This window comes from Balaenoptera physalus (genome assembly GCF_965194825.1).
Source record: "Balaenoptera physalus genome assembly, chromosome: 7".
NCBI classification, from domain to species: Eukaryota; Metazoa; Chordata; class Mammalia; order Artiodactyla; family Balaenopteridae; genus Balaenoptera; species Balaenoptera physalus.
The window spans coordinates 47,863,039-47,887,158 of NC_138886.1; the positions used below are offsets into that span (position 1 = coordinate 47,863,039).

General features: G+C 39.1%; 1 protein-coding gene across 6 annotated transcripts in view; it reads left to right on the forward strand.

Moving 5' to 3' along the window:
* CEMIP2 (cell migration inducing hyaluronidase 2) overlaps positions 1-24,120 on the forward strand; it is a 78,753-nt gene that overhangs the window by 1,592 nt on the left and 53,041 nt on the right. For 4 of the 6 annotated variants that reach the window (XM_082470836.1, XM_082470834.1, XM_082470839.1 and 1 more), the window contains exons 2-4: positions 15,746-16,088; positions 20,244-20,384; positions 20,978-21,539. In XM_082470836.1, the coding sequence (XP_082326962.1) occupies positions 15,758-16,088; positions 20,244-20,384; positions 20,978-21,539 (1,034 nt within the window). In that variant the 5' untranslated portion in view covers positions 15,746-15,757. Of the gene's footprint in view, positions 1-1,481; positions 1,558-15,745; positions 16,089-20,243; positions 20,385-20,977; positions 21,540-24,120 lie in introns of all 6 variants that reach the window. The other 2 variants (XM_082470835.1, XM_082470838.1) reach the window with 2 other exon arrangements.

Here is a 24,120-nt window from a genome sequence, read left to right on the forward strand (position 1 = left end):
GTGCATTGCAGTTTCGGCTTCAGTGAGCGCGCGCGTACGCGTTTGGGGTGATCTTTGTCTCTTTATTACCCTGGGTTGGTGCTCCCCCCCCGCGTCTCCCACCCCAGTTTCTTTTAGTTAAGGTAAGGCGACTCTTTAAGATCTCTTGCAGCTTTCTTTAAAGCTGGGGAAAGGCTTAGCACTGGCCCCCACTTCCAGCTTTCCTCTGCAAAGTTGGGAGGTCTTGGCAAAGCAAGGGGGTCCGGCTCTGTGAGGACCCCTAAGTGCTGCGGTTAATGCTGGTTGCTACACCCCTTGTAATAAAACCAAGGTTCTGGCGTTCCTGGATGCTCCCTGCTGAGGGTTGATTTGTGTCCCCAGATTCCCCGTGGAGCGGAAGCCGCTCACTTAAATTCTCCGCATTAGGTTAGGGAAACAGACTTTGATATATGTCTCCTTTCATCAGCAGTAAGGGTTAAGGATAGAGTGCTTAATAATTTTAAGAACTTTCATTCCGCACAGGAGCCACTCACTGGCTTGTGTTCACTCCCCTTGTTTCAGTGTGACTGTGATGCGATGTTGCATAATTGCACGTGTTGAGGGTGTGCAGATACTATCTTCGTGAGCTCTTCCCAGTACAAAGTGAGAAGAATTTAGAGGAAGGGGGATGTAGGGAGGTTTCACCTGAGCTGAGTGTGAACTGAGTCCTCAAAGCAGCCAGGCTTACCTGTTGGAAATGTCTCTGTTTTAAAAACAAATACATTTAGGTTCTGATGAACCTAGGGGCAGGGCAGGAATAAAGACGCAGAGGTAGAGAATGCACTTGAGGACACCAGCAGGGGGAAGGGTAAGCTGGGACGAAGTGAGAAAGTAGAATTAACATATATACACTACCAAATGTAAAATAGCCGTTGCCTCGCACTGGGAGATCAGCTCCGTGCTTTGTGACCACCTAGAGGGGTGGGATAGGGAGGGAGGGAGGGAGACACAAGAGGGAGGAGATATGAGGATATATGTACATGTATAGCTGATTCACTTTGTTGTACAGCAGAAACTAACACAACATTGTAAAGCAATTATACTCCAATAAAGATGTTAAAAAAATAAAATAAAAACAAATACATTTAAAATATTTAGCCTTATGGTTCTTTGGTTGTCTAGAAAAGAGCTATTAATGTTTGTTTGACCCTTGAAGGAAACTTGCTATTTTCAAAATTGGTCTGGGCATCATACTTTGGTTGTGTCTTTGATTAGCTATGCAAAGGGTTCTTTTGAGTTTGCATTTCTGGGCAAAGCAGAAGATAGTGCACTTCCTCTGCTTAGTAAACATTGGGTAGCACATTTTGGTGCTTTATCCTTTACATTAAAACCACTCCTCAATTTTCTGTGTACCTGCACTACAGGATCTGTGTGTGTGTGTGTGTGTGTGTGTAACTGGAAGTCTTGTCTTGTGGTTTTCAGTTCAGTCCACCTGATGCTGTCTTATCTGAATGTGTTTACAGGCCCAGAAAAGTAAGGTTAGAAGTGAATTCTGAGTCATCACCTGTTTCCCTTTTACAGTCTGAATGAGCAAGCAAGGTGAGGACTGGGAACTGTGTGTGTGTGTGTGTGGACAGGAAAATTGAATCAGTAAATTCTTACATGGTACTTGTTTAGATTTCCTTTGTCACAGCTAATTGTCTGAGTAAAAGTCTCTTTTCTTTTTTTTTTTTTTAAAGGATTATTGGGTTTTTGTTTGTTTGTTTATTTATTTATTAATTTGGGCTGCATTGGGTCTTGGTTGCTGCACACGGACTTTCTCTAGTTGGGGCGAGGGGGTCTAGGCGAGTGGGGGCTATTCTTCGTTATGGTGTGTGGGCTTCTCATTGCGGTGGCTTCTCTTGCTGCGGAGCATGGGCTGTAGGTGCTCAGGCTTCAGTAGTTGTAGCACGTGGGCTCAGTAGTTGTGGCTTGTGGGCTCTAGAGCACAGGCTCAGTAGTTGTGGTGCATGGGCTTAGTTGCTCTGCGGCTTGTGGGATCTTCCTGGACCGGGGCTCGAACCCGTGTCCCCTGCATTGGCAGGCAGATTCTTAACCACTGCGCCACCAGGGAAGTCCCATAAAGTCTCTTTTCTTGATTTGGCCTATAACCCCTTAAATTTTCAAAAGTCAGGAAACTTTCACAACAGGAAACCAGAATGGGGCAACACCTCATTCATGTTCTAATAGACATATCAAGCCTGTTCTCAAACAGCTATCTTGGAAATGAAGAGGAAACAAAGCAGAGAGTAAGGTAGTCTTGTGGGCCGTTTCTGAGTTTGAAAAGTTACTACTTACTAGCTATGTGCCTCTGGGCAAGTTTCTGAAATTGAGAATGATGAACCATATGTCAGAAAGAGAAATTTTAAATTATCATTGTCAAATTAACAGTTTTAGACTCACATGGGATGCTGTATATAAATGTGTACCTTGTAAAGTGCTGTAAAATATTTATGAGTATTGCATCGTCCACCCACCCACCATCCCTTCAGCTAACAATTATCAATCACCTATTGTGTGTCAGGCTTTCTGGAAGCAATCTGATTGCCCACTCTCTTTGTGGAGTGTTCTTTTTGGTAGGGAGAGGGAGTTGGATGAAGTGGTTGAAATTCGAGAGGTCACAAGGAGCAAAGATAGGGACTTCCCTGGGGGTCCAGTGGTTAAGACCCTTGCTGCCAATGCTGGGGGCGCGGGTTCGATCCTTGGTCAGGGAACTAAGGTCCCATATGCCTCGAGGCCAAAAAAAAGACCCCACAAAATACAAGGAGCAAAGATAACCTGGTGGCTTCCATGTATAAAGAAAGATAAAACAATCTCTGCTGTTGAAGAAATGAGTCTATTCAGGTACAAAAGGAAATGAACAATTAGAAAGCCCAGTAAGTGTTTGGAGAATTATGCATAGAATGCTTTAAGAACCCAGAGGAGGATCAGATTGGGAATGGGAGGGGGAAGCAATTTAGTGAAAAATAAAATTTACTAAATCAGACATAATAGTAGGGGCTGAAAACTGGTGTTAGAGGTACCATTTTGAAATGTAAAGATTGGAAGACTTGGGGCTTCCCTGGTGGCGCAGTGGTTGAGAGTGTGCCTGCCAATGCAGGGGACACGGGTTCGAGCCCTGGTCCGGGAGGATCCCACATGTCGCCGAGCGACTGGGCCCGTGGGCCACAGCTGCTGAGCCTGCGCGTCTGGAGCCTGTGCTCCGCAACAAGAGGGGCCGCGATGGTGGGAGGCCCGCGCACCGCGATGAAGAGTGTCCCCCGCTTGCCGCAACTAGAGAAAGCCCTCGGACAGAAACGAAGACCCAACACAGCCAAAAATAAATAAATAAATAAATTTAAAGATTGGAGGACTTGAAGTCAGAATTGAGTTTAAAACAGAGCTCTGACAATTGTTAACCATTTGCTTATTGGGCAGATCCCAAATTCTTCACATATTGTTTCTTCATCTGTAAAATAACTTTATGGAATTCTTTGAGGATTAACTTTGATTTAATTTACCATTGTAATTTACCATTACAAGCTAATGCTGTTTGGTACTTTCAAAAATATGTTCTTTTTAAAAGCTGTAAATAGATACAGTTTATAACTTAGTCTAAGTGGTCTCAGTCACAGATTTCTCTTTTATTGGCCCTTTCCTGAGTGTGCTGGATCCCATCTCGAGTGCAAGTCTTCAGCTGTTGTCATATGGTGAGTCTCACTTGTTCAGGCATCTTCATCTCAGCCATAGGAAGTCTTTCCATCGCGTTTGGGTTGTGAACACTAATTAGAAGGATGGGCTGTCTAGTACAGTACCTCAATTGAGAGGGGCTTGTCTGGGTCTGTACTGTAACTTCCGCACTCTCCTCCCTCCCTCCCAAGTCAGGCTAGTCCTTCTGTTTGTCTTGATCCTAACAAAATGAATATAGGAAAGGGAGAAGAAAGGACAAGAAAAACTATACATCTACATTTTTGAGACCATGAAAATCACCCCTAATAGTTTTCTCCATTTGTATAGAGGTGTAATTTTCAACTATACTATTTATATAAAGAAAGGCTGTGCTCTCAATAGCAACAGCTGCTGTCTAGGTGAAACTTGAATCTGTAAGCAGTACTTGCTTTATTTAATACACTTGCCTTAATTCTCCACTTGAAATGGACTTAAGCTCATCTGACATTTTAATAAATTGCCTTTGATAGAAATCCATACTCAGATATTTAAAACTGCCGTGTTAAATGTGACTTTTTGGGGGAAGGGTGGTATGACTATAAATCAGTTCGCAGGACAGTTACACATGCTGAATCTTAGCATGCAGTTTGAATGGGCCTCAAAAATAATATTAAAATGAGGAAGTTGAGACCCAGAGAGGCTAACTAATTAGGTAAGGTCATGTAGTAAAGTAATGGCTGAGCAGGGACAAGAACCCCTTTGTCCCTATTTCCAGCCAGCATTTTTTTTTTTCTCCAGTATACTCTAATTTGTTACTCTTTGGTTTTATTAGCAATTTAGTTATTTTAATGTTTTAATAGTGAAATAATTTGCATTCGGGCTTAGAAACCCACTGCGCCCAAGTTTAAGGCAGACACTATACCTTCTGTTTTGTTTGGGAGAATCTAGATATGATATGGTGCACAGAGTGGGGTGAAGCTACTTGTAATAAATTTATCAGATAAGGAACTAAGTGTAAAAGTAATGTTAACTTTACTTGCATTTTCTATAGATAGTCTACTAATTTAAAATATTGTCGAAGTGCACATTTTTTAAAAGAAGCAAGTTCTTCTGAGTAAGAAACATTACTCAGATTTGTGCTGTGAAACATATGGTAAAAGCATATTAGAAATAGGTTTGCATGTTCTTTTGTTTTTCCTGTACTTGCTTTGGGAAGCCTTTAGTGATGGTTGTTAGAAACTATGCCCAGCAAATATTTTGTTACATTCCCAACATGTACAAGGCACTGTGCAAGTTGCTGTGAATGATACAAAGATGTGTGAGGCATAGGGTCTTTATTAAAATGTCTCTTTACAAAAAGTGAAACAGACTCAAAGCTGTGTATGACTTAAAACTCAGAATTGCTATCTCCCGGCAAATCAGTCCTTTGATCTAGTAGGCAAATCTGCTGTGACATTGTTATTATTAGACTAACCAGACTTGTAACAAGATATTTATTTTCATTACATGGTGACAAGTGATAAACCTTTCACTTCATTTACTTGATCAGGGCTTCATCTTAGTTTGGACAATAAGTAAAACTTTGGCAGCGTTCGATGAGATTCTATATTATGAAAAGTTTGCCTAGGAGAGCTTGTGGCGGTCTTAGCTTTAATGTATTTTAAAAATGACTTTAACATTGCACAGAAGTGCGACTGGAACATTGTTTTTGCCTGAAAATGTTGCAGTTTAAGACAATCCATATTGAGCAACTGAGAAAAGAATTGTCCTCATTGACTCTGAGTTTGATGTTAGTATCTTAAAACATATGCATATTCACCACAAACTAGGTGTCGTGTCTGATTACTAAGTCTCTCCAAAGAGTGAAATTATTATTGACTTGGGGGCTCTTGCCTAATTACTGGCTTGTGCTTGGAGACTACAAGCCTTCTCTTATCATAATGGTCTCTGCTAGTGGTGACTCACTTCCCTGAAGAATGAGTGAGGTTTTTTGTTTGTTTGTTTTTTTGTTTTTTAACACACAATGAGGTTGGAAAATTCATTATTAACATTTAAGGGATTGGAAAGATTAAGTTTAGCACAAGGACAAATGTCTGATTCCAGTTACAGAAGAAATGAGAAAAATGAGTCATTTTTTAAAAATTGTGGCTAAAAAAAACCCCCCACACATACCATTGTTTTTTTTTTTGTTTGTTTGTTTGTTTAATTAATAGACTTTTACTTTTTTTTTTAAGTATTTGGTTTTTTTTTTTTATTTTTTACTTATGGCTGTGTTGGGTCTTCGTTTCTGTGCGAGGGCTTTCTCTAGTTGTGGCAAGCGGGGACCACTCTTCATCGCGGTGCGCGGGCCTCTCACTATCGCGGCCTCTCCTTGCGGAGCACAGGCTCCAGACGCGCAGGCTCAGTAATTGTGGCTCGCGGGCGCAGCTGCTCCGCGGCACGTGGGATCTTCCCAGACCAGGGCTCGAACCCGTGTCCTCTGCATTGGGAGGCAGACTCTCAACCACTGCGCCACCAGGGAAGCCCCATACCATTGTTTTTAATACCGCCAGTGCCACCACTATAAAGTCAACGTTGTATGAGGATTTAAAAAATATTATACTTCATTAATGCAAAAGATATGGCTTTAATTGTTCAATAGGTACTTGGTGATAGCCATTCCCCAACCATCCAATGCCATGTACTCAGACAGAATGAAGTGCTAGTAATGTTGAGAAGCTAGCAATTTGGTAGCAAGTGGGCTGTGTATGAAGGTATAGGTGAAAAGGCCAAATGAGAGATAAATCGTCTTATCCGCATGATTAATGACATCTTTTGATGGATATTAGTTTCTGCTTGCCCAAGTGCCTGTCCTTACCATATGGCCCCCCTTCACAGTATATGGTCAGTTCATGGATAACCTTCCCCAGCTGCCTGGTTACCATGTCGTCTGAACTTGGCTTTAGCCTTAAAGCATTTCTTCTTGCTCCCTGTTTGTGCTTGTCCTCATCACTTGAGCTCATTACTCAGCCCCTGTTTACCTGTCCTGCTCCTGCTGGCAGTATTCTATCCCTGTTCAGCCATGCAAAGTCCAGCCTCTGCTCCGGTGCTGAGTAATTGCTCGTTCACTGGGGGTCCTGCCTTTTGACTCTCTGGTACCCCTGAATTTGACAAATGTCAAGGAGACTGTGGAAGGCGTGTAATATGGTCCCTATGGTAGGCCTAGGTTTCACAAGCCCTAGGAGGACAGGGACTGTTTTTTTTTGTATTTTGGCCAGGAACTCAGGAACTCAGCTGCAGGTGACACCTGCCAGCCAGCCTTCTGGAGCCTACGAAAGACATCATGAGTTTGTTGTTTTCTCCCTATATTGGTTATTGTTGGGCAGTGTGTTGTCATTTTAGGGGCAGAGTTCAGTGGTAGATTTTAGTTCACACATGCAAAGGAAGGTATTAGTAGTAGTCTGATGGTATACATTTGGGTAAGTAAGTTTGGGATTTAATAAAATCAGGCTATCACCTCTTTAGACACCCCAGCCCAGTGTCTTTGCCTCAACATATATTGTAATTACTTGTTTACCTGTGTCATCGTCTGACACCCCCCCCCCCAACGCTAGGCTATGCACTTCTTGAAGGTAGAGATCATGTATATTTTTTGCACCACTGGGTCCCAATCATCTAGCAAAATCCTTGTCTCATAAGCAATCCCCAAACCTGAATGCATTCCCTGTTTGGTAAGGCTTTTCTCTTAAATATATTGTATGAAAAATAGACTATGTGTTGTAGGTTAAAAAATATATATACATTTGGATTCTGCTCCTGCCCCTGCCATTAATAGAAACTTTGCTTTGATGTTGGATTGAGTAGCCTGGATCACTTCAGTCTGGGCATCTCATTATTCATCTGGGATGTTTCTTAGTTTGAAAGGCATGTCAAAACATACTTGGTATATGTTTTCTACTGTCACTGCATTTTGATGTCTGTATATCACTGGATCATAAACTTTTGGTACACCTATACTTATTTATCAAACACATCTCTGTTGTCTTTTCTGTTTTCCCCACCTTTCAACATTCTACCAACATGACTTTCTTAAATTTTTCTTCTGGAGAAGCATCTTAAAGCTTTGTCCCTGGCACTCGGCAGAGAATGCAGCCCACAGGCAGCTCTGCCCTTTGCTATGACCTTAATTAAATCAGCCTCCCTCAGGTCAGACTTAGGCTTTGGTTCTTTCTTTCGAAGGCCAGCTGCAAGGCTGATGACATGCCTGCGTCCGCCATTGTGTGCCTCTGCACAGCCATCCGTCACTGTCAGCAGGTTGGGAGTCTCTCTGCTGTGTCCTCCCAGCCAGTGGGGAAAAAGGGCGAAGGGGGATGGTCTAAAGACCCTTGAGAGGGAGGGGAGAAAAAAGAACAGCTTTCAGTAGAAAGAATTAAGGAGAAAAAGGAATCTGAGGAATAATAGTCGGAAGAAAGGAAACAGACGTGAAGAGCAGAGAACTGGTAGGTAACATGACCCTCTTCTTCTCTCTCCAATTTTCCAAGTTGAAGAACAATCATCCTCTAGTTTTGCTTATCCTTTAGTTCTTTACTTCTACCCAGAGGCCTACGTACTTTGCTCTTTTTTAAAAATTTTGTTTTTGATTGGGCGAGGAATGTGAGATATTGTTCAGTTGTCACCCTTTCTACCCGCCTTGGTCTGTAAATCTGTATTTTTGCCCCTTTTGTTTCTCTTTTGTTTCCCGGGATAATGTTCTCCAGTCTTTTCGCTCTATCAGCCATCTTGGCTTTAGGGTCAAGCATTGCTTTTCACGGACAGGCTAACAGATATGAAAAAAGACAGGATTAATGAGTATATTTGGTGGCAGAAAAATCAGACATCTGCCTCCTATACCTTGCATAAATGAGAGGGGTAAAATAATGAATTAAACTATTTCTTAAAGGTCACTTACTTTAAAGTGCGAAAGTGTTCACTGGGTTTACTTTGGGCATTAGATATAAATAAAGACTCTGTTTTGAGGGACCATATTTTAACAGGAGATTCCAATAGAATCTGCCAAGGATATAAACACTTCAGTGAAATTGTAGCTAATTTGCTAATCTGAAATCCTTAAATACAGACCCATGAGCATATATTGTTTCGTTGTTTTCCACGAAAGCAAACTCTTGGTATTTGTAGTTAATTTTTGTTTTCCAGGGATTTACTGTTTCCTGACTATAGTTTTCTAGCAAAGAGAGTATAGATTAGATGAAAAGTGAATTTCTAAGCAGGGAAAAAAATGTCTTCTAACTTTAAATAATAATTATTCCAACTCAAATGCTTAGTGGGAAAAATTTTCTTTTTAGTAAATTTAGTCTTTTTAGGACTATATGTTTGAAATATTCCTTGTGATTTCTCGGTATTGTGGTTTAACAGAGTTAGTGTGTATTGAGAGAGTTATTTCCTTTTGAGGGGGGAGATAATGTGAACAATATATGGTACCAAACTGGAAGTCAGGTGCATATTGGTGTTTATATATAGTAGTAGGTTAACTTTTGAGCATATCATTCATCATATGTGTCTAAATTGACCAAGTGGAGAAAAGAAGGTAGAAGATTAGAATTAAAGTGTCTCAGTACCTTATCCTTTCACTTCATAGGGAGCTGTTTATGATTCAGGGTTGGTGCATTCCCCTTGTATTTCTGAGCATTGGCCTCGGTGTGATCAGCTTAGTAAAATGAGCAGAAATCAATGCAGGTAAACTAACTCTGCAAAGTGTCTTATTTCTTGGGAATGTGCCAGACAGTTGCAGGTGCTAGTGACTCATCCTGATTTGGAGAGTTGAAGGACAGAGACAGAAGGGCTATGACAAGTGCTGGGTAATAATGGAGAATGTGTGAATGTGACAGTGTGAAGGCACTGTCCTGTTTAGAAGTCTCAGAGTATTCATTTCTTTGGGAGTCTGGTTACACAAAACCAAGCAGATCTCTGAATGAAAGTGAACTTATTTTTTTTCCCACCATCTGTCTATTTTCTCTCAAATAGCTATAGGAATAGACCTAGCATTTATGCTGAATTCCTTTGCAGTCATTGTTGTAGAAAAATGTGTTTTATCTTGTTTGGTCTGGGAATAGAATATGTAATAAAGTATATTCTGCTAAACTATGTATAAGAGAATTCCCCCTTTCCGAAACTCTCTTTGTTTTATCCTTTGCATTTGAAAATCTTTATATGAGAATATTGATCACACTTAAATATTTGACAGTTTGTGAAATTAAAGATCCTAAAAGTCAACTTTGCTAAGTTTGTTTCTTACTGAATAGTTTTGAATGATTGAATTGTTGAGCTCATTGTTTATCAACTACAGACATACTCTGAATCTAAAACAAAACTAGATGAAACATCCTACCTCCTACTCCCCCGCCCCACACACACAAAAAACCCAAACCTGAAAATCACCTTGATGTTATTCTCTCTTGTCCTTCTCTTAAAAATAGGAGATTGGAAGTTAGAACCGTTAATTGAAAGTTCAAGGCCATTAGGAGCTGGTTAAGAATTTTGTTAGGTCATGATTACTAGTAATTATAAACAAAATTATCATTTGTGTTCATGATAATTCACAAACACCTCTCTTTCCTGACATAATTTACTTTTATTTTTGCTGTGACTGAGCATACCAGTCAGTGTGTTACAAAGACCTACTAAGATCTTAATAAAAGGAAAAGTTTCCTTAGCCAGGTTTTGGCCAGTTGTACTGAAACTCTCAGAAAGGAGACTAATCTGTGGAACTGACCTTTAGGTTGGATACTGTTTCAAGAATTATGTCCTTCATCAAAGAAAGATAAACTTGAGGAGATCATGCCAGTTTCTTGACTGTTCCTACAAGCCTGAATTTTCCATTCAAAAATAAGTTTTTATACCAAGTGTAGGCAGGATTTAAAAGAACTTAAATGAGTCAAAAGTATTGCATTTTCATTAGGTGTTCAGTATGATGGGGCCAATATGCCTGGCACAGCAGTGGGCTGTGGGCACCCCTACGTTGGGTTGGAGGGGCTGGATGATTTTGCACTGTAGGGCAAGTGTCCTCAACCACTGTGTAAGTGATAAGCACTTGTGGTAGGCAACTGGCCTTCTGTATTAGTAGCTCAGCAGTAGAAAGAAAATGAAAACTCAGCCCTTTTAAAGAGTTCTTAGGAGTTTTGAATTAATTGCCGCTCTCTCTGTATTGGGAAGACTTTTCCTTTGATCATAGCATTTATTTGCTGTCAGCATAACAATATAAAGTGGAATGGAACATTTCCTTTTTCCTAAGTACCTACTGCATTTCATAATGTGTGGTTAAAACTTACAAATATTGTGAAAAGTTGAACTTGTCTAGATGGTTTGATGTTCTTTATCTTTAGAATTTCTATTTGCAGTTGTTAATAATACCCTTTTAGTCACCCACTAGATTGCATATTGGCATTTTGTAAAAATTAATGCGTTGACCTTTTTGCTTGAAGTAGTAAATGTTCTCAATTTTTCCCAAATTAGGGCAACTAATATGGAAATTAGACAAATTTCCCAGAGCCTCAAGGATGTTGAAAAAGGAGTAAATGGGAAATTCCAATCTGTGTGTGTGTGTGTGTGTGTGTGTGTGTGTGTGTGTGTGTGTGTGTGTGTGTGTGTGTGTGTGAGAGAGAGAGAGACAGAGAGAGAGAGAGAGAGAGAGAGAGAGAGGAAAACAGTAAGTTCTAAGTTCAGTAAGCACTTACTGAGTTCCTACTGGGTGTAAGTTCCTGTGAGAATACCAAGAAGAGTAAGGTGTTGTCCCTGCTCTCAAGAGGCTTTTGGTCAACTGCAGGAGATGGACACATACTTACATTAACTGAAACATAAGGCAGAAAGCAAGGTGATTCAATAAGAGTTTTAAATGGAGTACAGGGAAGAACAGGCAGGGAACTTATTGTGGAATCCTGAGAAGCCTTCATGGATGAAATAGCACAGTATTTGAAAACTTTATAGGAGACTATCTCAGTTTTCTTAAAATCATGCCCCTTTTTAATAGGTCAGAAAACCCCAACTATGATCTCCTTTAATGTTGTTGAAATTTCAAAATAAATTACTTTCTGTGATTATTGTAATTTATAATCAAATTAATTAATTGAATACTCTTACCAACTGTAAGCCCCTCCCACAGTTACTGTTTGAGTTTATACACTCTTTTTATCCAAGAGAAGAATTTTATTTAAAATAACCGCAAATTTTTAAGGTATTTTTTTTTGTGAGGGCAACTGAGAATTTGACAAAAGTACTAGGTTTTGAACGCTACCCCTTTTTTCAGCATTTGCATATCTTTAAGTTGATGTGATTTTTTCGTACTTTTAGTAATTTCTTTCATTATCTACTTTAAATTTTGCCTAAATTCCTGGTGCAAATTTTTAATTGCGTGATTTTATTTTTAAATTAATTATTACCAAGGCTTTTGGGCTACTAGGTTTTTAATCATCCAGGAAATAAATACTCACAAGATAATTCTTCTAAGGAACATCTAAAAAATTATGCTCCAAAAGCTTTGTAGAGTGTATTTCCAAATTTGATATGAATGACTTGGGTTATTCCTCATTTTGGATTGTTTGTCTGTGTTTAGGGCACAGTCCAAAATAACTCTTAAAATATATCTTAAAATACTGGTGTGTTCCTTCTGTATACTATGTGCTTTCCACTAGAAATACAGCCCTTTTAAAAATGACAGGTGATATAAACAAATTAACAGTATATTAAGTAAAAACTTCCATCTGTAGTAAAAATTTTAAAATGACACCTAATGCTAGCGTTGAATAAAGCTTGCAAGCCAGGGGAAACTCTTCATCCTCTTTCCTCTATTAGGTTTCTCCGTTGTTCTTGGGAACATAAACTAATGTTCAAACTAATGCTACCAGTAATAACAACCTTATGGACTGAGCAGCCTGGAAACCTATCACAGTATTTCATGATATTTCCTTGGTCAATTTCACTCTTCCTTCAAGCAAGTGATTTAAAATTGAATTTAGGACTCTGTGTAATATTGTTTAACTTTTTATACTATTTCATTGACACAAATACTGTTAAAATAAATACTTGGAATAATTAAAAATAAATAAATAATAAAATTGAATTTAGGAATTGCATTTCTTGGGGATGCTGTATATCTTTTATCTTTTTCCCCCATAGTCCCTACCACAATTCTCTAATGACAGTAAGAGCTCGCAATTGCTTATTGAATGAGTGAAATGACAATTTTTCCCCATGAATAATTGAAATCTAGCTAGCAATCAATATATTTTAAAGTAATTGATTTATAATACTACTAAAGCAAGCTCATAAATGTAAAGTGAAATCCTAAAGCAATGTATTTGTGTCTTACTAAAAAATTGTAATAAATTGCGAGGAAAATCTGCATATTATTATTTTCTTGTAAATTTATTCTAACATAGTTTCAATAATGTGTTACTTAGGAAAATAGTGATTGTATTTGTTGCTTATGTATTTACATGTTTTTCAGTAAAATAGAGCTAATGGACTCATAATATATGGAAAAATATATATACAGTTTTGCAGAAGGGTCCTGGGAAAAACATACCATGATTATTTTTGATTTATTGATCATGTTAGTTTGTGGCAGACACCATCTGAATTTTCATGTTAGGATACCATTTTGTGAATGTGAAGAGAAATATTTTTCCCAGTGGGATGGTGACTTCATTTAGGCTCTCACTGCCTTTTTTTCTGTTGTTTTGGGTACATCTGGAGACATTATCTCCCACAAAAGGGGCCTCCAGGCTGTTAAGTAATAACAACCTTTCTCACCCTGAAACAATCAAGTATCAAGTGATTTCAGCTTCAAACAAAAGATTTCCACTCCCTTTCAGAGGAGATTATAGTCTGATTCCCCTCTCACCCTGGTGAGCCTGGCACTCAAGAGTATCTAGTTTAGTCCTTTCTTCGTTAATAGATGATCATAAAGGGGTCTTTGTCATACTCTCTCATTTGTTCCAGCAGGATGTATCTATTATTTTGGTCTGCTGCTTGACACATACAGCAGTTTCTTTAACAGCACCTTCGATCATGTTGTTCTCCCTTTGTCATAGAGCTTAAGCTTCATCTAAATAATTACTTTTGTTCAGAAATCAAACCCCACAAAGCAAGTGTTTTTGACAGACACACTCTGAGAATGTTCTTTGCCCCATGTAAAATCAGCATCAATTCCTGATTAGATTCCCTTTCTGTCCCCATTAATTTCCAGGTCGTTTGGGTCCTGGGAACACTTATTTGTGGCTTCTTTAATGGCCACATTTTGTGTTTAATGGATTTGCTGTAGTTTAGAGTAGTTTGGAAGTACCCTTTTTTGTTGTTTTGGCAGAAGGTGAGGGGGATTAATTATAAGAGTATTGAATGAAGTCAGGTGACTCTGAGATGCTGCAGTTGTTAAGGAAGGGAAGTAATGAACATCATGTTTCTTATTTATCCACAGTTGCTGAAATAAGAACATTAAATGACAGCGCTTCTTTCCCTCCCTCCCTCCTTCCCTCCCTCCCTCCCTCCCTCTCTTCCTCCCTTCCTTCCTTCTTTCCTTCCCTCCTTCCATTCTTTCTCTTTTTCTCTCTCCCTACCTCCTAGCCTCCCTCTCTTTCTTTAACTTGGCAAAGTTACAGAGTAAGGTTTCATTCAAAACTTATTCTTTTATTTGAAAACTGGTAAATGCTTACTATAAAGAATATAGGAAGTAAAAAGGACTGCCATTTTGTGTGTATGTCAGCTTCTCTTAGATAAGAAAGAATCATGTAGAGTCTGGTAAACTTCTGCATGAAGAAGTTCTGAGAATATTAAGGTGCCCTTTCAGACTCAACACAGTTCTAGTTATACCCTTGCAGAACTGATTCTTTGAAATTATTGCCTCTCAATTGTTTTGGAAGACACATGAGTGTAACTGTTAAGAGCCTGAACTCTAGATTCAGAATTCTAGGGTTCAGGTCCTGGTTCTCTGTAAACTAGCGAATCAACTTTTGTAGTCCTCAGTTTTCTCATATGTAAAGTGGGGATAACGGCACCTACTCATAGATCTGTCGTGTTAGATGAATACGACAAATTAAATGTATTAGATGAGTTAACACACGTAAGGTGTTTAGAACAGGGCCTGGCAGTAAGTGCTCTATGAATGTTAGCTATTTTTAAAAATCATCTTAACCATAATCTTTGAATGCTACTATTTTTTAAACAAAATTTGGGGATTTAAAGAAATAATATAGACTTTCTCATTAAATGAATTCACAGTCTGTTAAATGATAACATGGTTAAAAATAGTTCAGTTGCTTTACAAGGAGATAAATTTTGGGGAAAAATTAGACACCTAAACATGCATGCTTGCCTACTGGAACTTGTTAGGGCCACCTATGGTCCTCATATGACACATGGACTGTAACATCAATTTGAAGAGATTTACAGTAATGATACTCAAGGTGTAACCGCCTGCTTCAGTGTCACCAAGGTACATTTTAAAAATGTGAACTCCAGGGCACTCTTTCCACCAAGTGAGCCAGAATCACTGGGGTGGAGAGCCTGGGAATCTACATTTTTAACAAGATTCCCTGGTGATTCTTATGCACAATTGAGAACAGTTGCCACAGAACAGTGGCTCTCAGCCTAGATGCTCATTAGCGTCACTTGGGGAGCATTTAAAAGATACAGATGCTTGGCTCCTGACTTAATTTTGGGAGTGTGGCACTGGGCATTAACGTTAGCGGGTGATTATAATGTGCAGGGTGGAAGAGCCATGGCATTAGAAGACGATTAGTGAAGGTGATTGTTGACATAGTTTATTATACCAGGATATAAGCTGACTTGATATTTTCAAAAAGTCATTACAGTGGTTACCAGGGACTGGGGAGAAGGGGGGAATGTTATTGCTTAATGGCTATAGAGTTTCTGTTTGGGATGGTGCAAATGTTGTGGAAATGGATGGTTGTAATGGTTGTACAACATTGTGAATGTGCTTAATGCCACTGATTTTACGTTTAAAAATGGTTAAAATGGTAAGCTTCATGTTATGTATATTTTACCACAATACTAAAAAAAAGCCATTACAATTCTCACATTTCTGAGCCTTAATTTTCTTTTCTTTTCACAGTGACAGTATATCATGCATGCCACTAATTCCAGGGGCCACTCCCCTGCTTTCCTGCAACCTCAGAATGGAAACAGCCATCGCTCATCTGGCTATGTTCCAGGGAAGGTTGTCCCACTGCGTCCCCCTCCTCCTCCAAAGAGCCAAGCTTCAGCCAAATTTACCTCTACCAGACCGGAAGCCCGGGCCACCTTTGCTTTCTCATCTGAGGAACAACAAGCCCAGAGAGAAAGCCGAAAGCAGAAGAGGCACAAAAATACTTTCATTTGCTTTGCTATTACTAGTTTTTCATTTTTTGTTGCACTTGCAGTCATTTTAGGAATATCCTCAAAATATGCTCCAGATGGTAAGTGCGTATGTGTGCATGTGTGCATACAGAACCCATTCTAGGAGAAGAAAGAAGGGAAGGAAATAGTAGAATAAATTCTGAAAAATCTTTTGTTATTTTAACTTGGCTCTAGCTTACTAATATATAATTAGATAATATGAGGTGTATCTTCTTATGAATGAGAGCAATTGTTAAAGGAATCCACTGGAAATGATAAAATTAAAGGATTGCTCTTCCTTTCCATTTTCCCACTTTGTCCCAGGACTCAAGACTTTCTTGGAGCATTTCTTTTCAAAATAGTAATTTTAAGAGTCTTTATTGAAATCCTGTGGTAGCACAATTTCATCTTTTGTGGTAGGTATGATTTTCAGACTGGCACAAGTTTTTAGTAATAAAAATTACTAAATGCAGTGATAAAGTATATTTAATTGAAAAAAAAGTGAAAGTGATAAGATTTGTGTTCTGCCATTTGAAACCAGTTGGGGAGACAGTTCCAAAAGAGAAGCTTCCAATATTTTTGAGGAACAAGGTATATTCTTAAAGAAAAACATCCATTAGTAGGTATAAGTTCTGATACACTTGTCTTCATAGTTAAACATCATTTAGGGAGATTTTAATTTCTTAAATGGCCTTTGCTTTTCAAGTTGGTAATATAGCAGTACTTTGAATGATTTTGAAAAGTTTATTGTCAGTCAGCCTCAATATAGTACCAATGAAGAATGGCCTCATAATATACCCTATCCGTCTCTCTGAAAATCAAAGGGCTCAGCACTGTGGAAAAAGCAGACCAGGCCACTGGATTGGCACCATACTGGTCTGCATTTTTTTTTATAGTCTGCAACAGATTTTTGTTGAATTAGTGCCTCCTTAAATGGGTATAATGTTTGAGAAGCATTTTACCAGTTATAAGACTTAGAAATATTAGTTTATTTAGTTTTCATGGGTGATTTGGGGTCTTATAGCCTTTAAGGTTTTGAGGGGGAGGTAATGTCAGTACTTCTAAGAAAATAGACCTAAAGTAAGAGAGATGTTCATTCAACATCTTTGCTGGCCAAGCCAGTAGACCACATAAAGAACTTGCAACATTGCTTTCCATTATTGCACATAGCATTGACTTTCTCTCCCCTTTTCTCCAGAGGAATAACCAAATTCACTGCTGTTGATTCATTCTTTCCAAGTAATCTACAGTAAAGGGATGCTAGATTATGGAAAATCAGAGCTGAAATCTGTGGCTTTAATTGATGTTTTCATATTCCAGCTAAGACATTGAATTGCTGATGTGGTTCCTTGAATCAACATCGTTTAGTTTCACATTTTGGCAGTATAAGGCCAGAATATCAGTGGAAAGATCTGGTATGCTGAAATATTTCAGGATCAGCCTCACTGTGGTTATTGCTGTTACATAACTTTGATAATGCATCCACTACTCAACAAATGGGTAGCTGATAAGGTGGGGCTAGCTAAGCTATTTTTTTGATGCTTTCTGCAGACTATATATTTTCTCATTCAGTGTACTTTACTGGAAAAAAACAGACTGGAATTTTTGGTGATAAAAAATTTCTAATGAAGCATGCTTTCCTGGGGAATAATTATAAACAATTAAGAGGAATTATATAACTATTATAGTAGGCTCTAGATCTTTTGAGACTTAGATTCCTTCGGGATTTCCTTCTGTAGCTGGGTACAGTGCTTGTTACCTGGGGTCTACATTTGCTTATGATATCATGGAGCATTCCAGCTAAATGTTTTATGGGTAGAGAGGGAAGCAGAAGAAAAGCTCAAGAAATCCTCAGTATTAAGTCAGAACGAAGTCAAGACATGTTTTGTTTCTTCGATGGGAATAAAAGTTTAAGAATTATTCTTAGTATAATAGTGATGATCATTGATTTATCAGAATTAAATATCAATGATTATGAAACTGCTAGGAGAAAAACTAATTCCATGAAATAATTGCCAAGGTCTTAACTAGTGGGACTAATTTTAACTGTAGTGGTTATTATCACCTCAGAGAAAGCGTGAGCCAACATGAATGCTTAGAAATAGATGCTTGCATTAGTGGTGTGCAAGTTCAAAATGAGGAATCACAATTTTCTTCCTATAGAAAATTATATCTTTGTGATGTACCCAGTGTCTCTACTTTTTCTCATATTATCCCCCAACATATACCTTCCACCTTCATATGATTTGCAAGCATATCCTGTCCATTCTTATCTTTGCTTAGTTTAAATGTAGGCTATATCTTGGTATTCTAAATGAGCAACCAAATGGACTTGGATAGTAAGGGATATTTGTATCACTGGTATTCTTATCTCCCCTTCATGCTCCTCTTATTTAAATACTGTCCACCCTTTGGGGATCTATGTCTAGTGTCATCTGCTCCATTGAAGCTGCATCAGTTACTCTAGCCCCACCCCTCCTTTCTGTGAGCTCTTTTGCATCTAAAGTAGCTACCACATTGTTCAGTATTATTTCATACATGGCGGCTTTTTCTCCCAAGCTAGGTTATATGCTCTGAGGGCTGTGAGCTCATTCTAAATTTTATAAATTATATACTTTATAAATTTTACACTATCTAGTCCAGAGTGGACAAATTGATCCTCAATAACTACCTGGTCATTAGTTGGTCAAAATTGGTGTGATTTTTTTTCCTCTCTTTTCTTCCAAATTATAGCAGAAACTAAATGTCTCATGCATTAAATAGCTGTGGCAATGCAAAATACTTTTATGTTTTCTTCATCATCTATTCAAGAGGCAAATTCTTTTTTTTTAAACACTCCATTTATTTTTTATTTTATTTTTAAAAATTAATTAATTAATTTATTTTTGGCTGCGTTGGGTCTTCGTTGCTGAGCGCGGACTTTCTCTAGTTGTGGCGAGTGGGGGGCCGCTCTTCGTTGTGGTGCGCGGGCTTCTCATTGCGGTGGCTTCTCTTGTTGTGGAGCCCGGGCTCTAGGCCCGCAGGCTTCAGTAGTTGCGGCACACGAGCTTCAGTAGTTGTGGTGCATGGGCTCAGTAGTTGTGGCTCACAGGCTCTAGAGCGCAGGCTCAGTAGTTGTGGCGCACGGGCTTAGTTGCTCCGCGGCACGTGGGATCTTCCCGGACCACGGCTCGAACCCATGTCCCCTACATTGGCAGGTGGATTCTTAACCACTGCGCCACCAGGGAAGTCAATTTCTTTTTTTTTAACATTTCTTACACGTTACTAACATACTATGTACACTATACACATCTATTTTTTTTCAAGAAATATTTATTTATTTATTTATTTATTTCAGCTGCACCAGGTCTTAGTTGTGTGCGGACTTCTTAGTTGCAGCATTGCGGCCTCTGGACTCTTAGTTGCGGCATGCATGTGAGATCTAGTTCCCCTACCAGGGATCGAACCCGGTCCCCCTGCATTGGGAGCACGAAGTGTTACCCACTATACCACCAGGGAAGTCCCTCAAGAGGAAAATTCTAATTCTAGTAAAGAAATGCTACAAGGAAAGTAAACCTCATTTCTTAAAGGGGAACTTCCATATCACTCAACTTGCTGAGTAATCTAGGGTTTGGCTTCTCTAATCTGCCGTTTCCTCATCTCTGAAAATGAGAAGTCATTCTTTGGCCATTTGACTCTTGCAGCTTTGCTGGGAAAATGTACATGTCTGAAGATAGTGATGTTTATCAGCAGCTGCCTTTGGAATGAAAGAAGTGCTATTATCACCTACTTTATGATTCACTGTGCATAGGAAGGAACCTGGGAAGACCTAATATACATATTGCTTAGCAATTTCCATTTTTTATTTACCAGTGTGTTGTGAACATATTTTCTTTTCTAAAACGGCTTTCTAGAGTGGGTCCAAGAACAATTCAGAGTTTTGCCTCTTACTGTTGATTTATTTCCAGAGTAGATAGTTCAGGCGAACTCTGTTTTCACCTTGTGGACTCTGACCCAAACTAGAGGATGGCAACTTGGTTTTGTGGTGAAACCTTTTTTATATGTTGAGGAAGTAAAGGATTTGACACATCTCTGCTTGGTGGGATGGCTGGGACTTCCATCCTTATGGAAGGAAATTAAAATATATCAGCCCATTACTTGCAGGTTGCAATAAATGATGGTAGTACTTGGATTTGGCTAAAGGTATTTTTGCATATTGTTGGTTAATGGGATATCGATGTTGCATTGTTTTATAGAGAATTGCCCAGATCAAAACCCCCGTCTCAGGAACTGGGATCCAGGACAAGATTCTGCAAAACAAGTTGTTATCAAGGAGGGAGATATGTTCCGCCTGACCTCAGATGCCACAGTGAATTCTATAGTCATTAAGGATGGAGGTAAGTAGTGGTCCCTGTCTATGGGAACAGCAAGGTTGCTCTTTACTACAGGGCAACGTTTGATGTTCTGTATGTAGAAAACTATTCTTAGCTTTTAGGATGTGGTGTCACTCTAACCATGGAGACAGGAAAAGTTCCTAAGGTAGAACAGTAGAATTCAAGAGCTGGAAGGGCCTTAGAAATCACTCAAGTCAAGACCCTTGATTTATAGAAAAGGGAATAGTTCCAGAAGGTCACCTCTCATAGCTAAATCTTTGTTACAACTATGGACAGTGATGAGAGAGTTAATATACGTGAAAGTGAGATTCAGATTGGTAGAGTCTTAGATATTTTTCTAGAAATGGTTTACTTTTAAAGTGAATGGATTGAAATTCATACACATGGGCATTTTTAGGGTGTTGAGATATGAACTCTCCATTTCTTTGTTTAATATGTTTTGAAAACAGGTTCAATTTTCTAAGCAGACTTCTAGTAAATTCTTTTTCCCAACTTAACTGCGGAAGTGCTTTTTTCCCCTCTTAAGATGAAATTTATTTCTCTGTACCTCAGAAAGATGTTTCAGAAGTTGGCTTACTTAGTGTTATTCCCTGCAGGACTGCTTGTATTTGGGGACGATAAAGATGGATCCAGAAATATTACTTTGAGGACTCGTTACATCCTGATCAAGGATGGTGGGGCGCTTCATATTGGAGCAGAAAATTGCCGCTATAAATCCAAAGCGACAATTGCCTTGTATGGCAAGTCAGATGAAGGTGAAAGTATGCCAACATTTGGCAAAAAATTTATTGGTGTGGAAGCCGGCGGGACACTGGAATTACATGGGGCACAGAAGGCATCGTGGACGCTGTTGGTGAGAACTCTGAATTCCTCAGGCTTGACCTTTGGCTCCCATGCCTTTGAAAAGGACTTTTCCAGGGGCCTCAATGTGAGGGTCATTGACCCAGACACAGCCAAAATTTTGGAAATTGAGAGGTTTGATACCCACGAATACCACAATGAAAGTAGGCGACTTCAGAAATTCCTGAGAGACCAGGATCCAGGACGGATTGTTGCCATAGCTGTTGGAGATTCAGCAGTCAAAAGCCTCTTACAAGGAACCATACAAATGATCCAGGACCGGCTGGGAAGTAAGCTGATCCAAGGACTGGGCTACAGGTGGGCATACATATCTCTTTACCTTCCTTCCTGCTATGTATTAGCATCTGTGTCTGTGTGAGAGGAGAGCGGGATGGAGAAAGAAACAAAACACTTCACAGTCTGACTTCAGGGGCCAGAATGGCCACTACCATTTGGAAATCTGGTTGCCTCTTGCTTTGAACTGGAGGACAGAAGACTGTTTACAAAGTTCTTTTCTTGGCTTTGGTTTATGAAGCACTTTGTGAACCTTAGCATTGGGCTTGTGAAAAATTAAGAACAGAAATGTACTGAAAAGCAATCAGGCAGTTTAAGGAGATTAACTTCCTTCTTTTATTATCTTCTGAAGATCATATGAAACTCAGGCTAATTGAGGCACCTTATGAGTTGAAAGGTTAGGGCGCAATTCCGTGCTAAGGTGTAAAAGTTGTCTGAAAAGATTGAGGAGGGGTGGAACATGCACAGTTTTCTTTTTCTTTTTCTTTCTTTCTTTTTTTTGAATCCTTTAATTTGAGTCTGCTTGTTTGATTGGCACAGACCTCTGGGGCCCTGGCACATGTGAGGAAGCACAAGTTGGAGGGCTATGAGGTTCATCCAGATAGTAGGATTCATTCCTACAATTTATTCTTGTGTTCTTATGCCATAGTCTAGTTAATCATGATTTCCTAATGCAGTTCTGGGTTCTGGGGAAGCAGCTGGCTCAACAATTAATTCAAAAAAACAGAAGTTTTAATTCTGCTTACTGTTCACAATAAAGTCAGGGAATATCTGCAGTGAAAAGCAAGAGGACTTCAAAACTCCCATGTTGAAATGATCTAGTTATTATTTTTTTCCTTTGATGGTTGGTTGATCTAGTTATTATTTTTTCTTTGGTCAGTGTTGGAATGGAATATTATCTATAGATATTGTAGAGAAAGTTAAGAAGACAAAAATTAGTGAAGAAAAAGCATCTGTAATGTTCTTAAAATGCTTTTTACTCACCCAGGGCATATTTAGGGGATTCTAAGCGCCGGGTACCCATAGATGCTTAGATGAAAGGACACTGTCTCAGAGTCCTCTTTTAATCTGGTGGATAAACAGAGACCTAAGTAGAAGGGGATCATACAATGAGACACTTAGTGCAGCTACAGGGTATGATGGGAGTGCAAATAGAAGGAGCCTTGGGGAATCAGTAGCAGCTTCCCAAAGGTGAGAAGCCCGAGGGAAGTTAAGGAGTATACTGTGTAGGCTGTAGAGAAGGAGGGCTTAGAGGTGGTTTTTTTGGGGGGGGGGGTGATTTAATTAAATATTATACATATACAGAAAAGTGTTAAAAACAAGAATGTAGAGTTTAATGACTTATCACCATGTGATATCGGGGTAGCTACCACCCAGATCAAGAAAGAGAACGTTGCCAGTGTCCTGGAAGCCCCCATCCTATCCCATCCTGTTCACTAACCACTCCCTCTGTTCACCAAAGGTAAACCACTCCCCTGAATTTGTGGAGAACACTCAAGTTCAGGTTTGCCTGTCTTTGAACTTCATATAAATGGAAGCAGACAATATGTTATATTTTGTGTCTGGCTTATGTGCTCAGCCTCGTTATTGAGTGTCGTTTATGTTGGTGCATGCAGGGTGGCTTATTTTCATTGTTGTTTATTTTCTGTTGTATGACTATAGCACAGTGTATTTACTGCTGGACATCTGGGTGGTTGTCCAGTTCGGACCTCTCTTATAAAGTGTGCTTCTCTGAGTGTTCTTTTATCCATCTCTTCATGCTTATGTACACATATTTCTATAATTTATAGACCTATGAATGGAAGTGTGGTCTGTTCAAAGTCAGACACCTACTTTGTTTCACTATCCAGTAATACCGGAGATTACAACTTTTGTTTCTTTATGTCATTATTGTTCTAGGTTTGTGTGTTCATTAGCTGTGAATATTTTGTTTGACTTTTTTTGGGTTCCTCTCCCTACTGTTTCTAAATTCCCTTTAGAATTTAGAAATATTGCTGCTGATTTGATGGAGGAATTAGAGTTGTGATCCTTTGCCAACATTCCATTGCACTGACATTATCTCCAGGGTACATAAACATGCCCCTTTGAAGATAATGTTCTGGCATGCTGAAATTTTCCTCAAGTGGAGGAGGGAAGTAGGAGTGTTTTGGAGATAATATCAATAGACTAGAACATTGTTTTATAGTTGCTGAGGCAGTTCTGGTAAATAAAGGAAGCCTCTGATATTCTTCCTCTTCCCTCTCACACAGGAGATAATAAATTGAGACATTCTTCGTTTGATTCTTTCTGCTGTATCAAGGAATATAAATAGAGGTATAAAGCACAGTCGGCCAAAGAGTAGCTAATCCACGCAGGGGTGGGTGTAGAATCTGTAAGGTTGTAGGCATGCTTTGGTTAACTTTCATCCGTGACTATCCAGCCATCTGTCTAGCATAGATTACATTTGGCTTTTTTTTTTTTTCTACAGTAGGCAGTTGACATTTTTCTTCTCATGTTTTTTTTTTTTAAATTTATTTATTTATTTATTTATTTATGACTGCGTTGGGTCTTCGCCTCTGTGCAAAGGCCCCCTCTAGCTGCGGCAAGTGGGGGCCACTCCTCATCG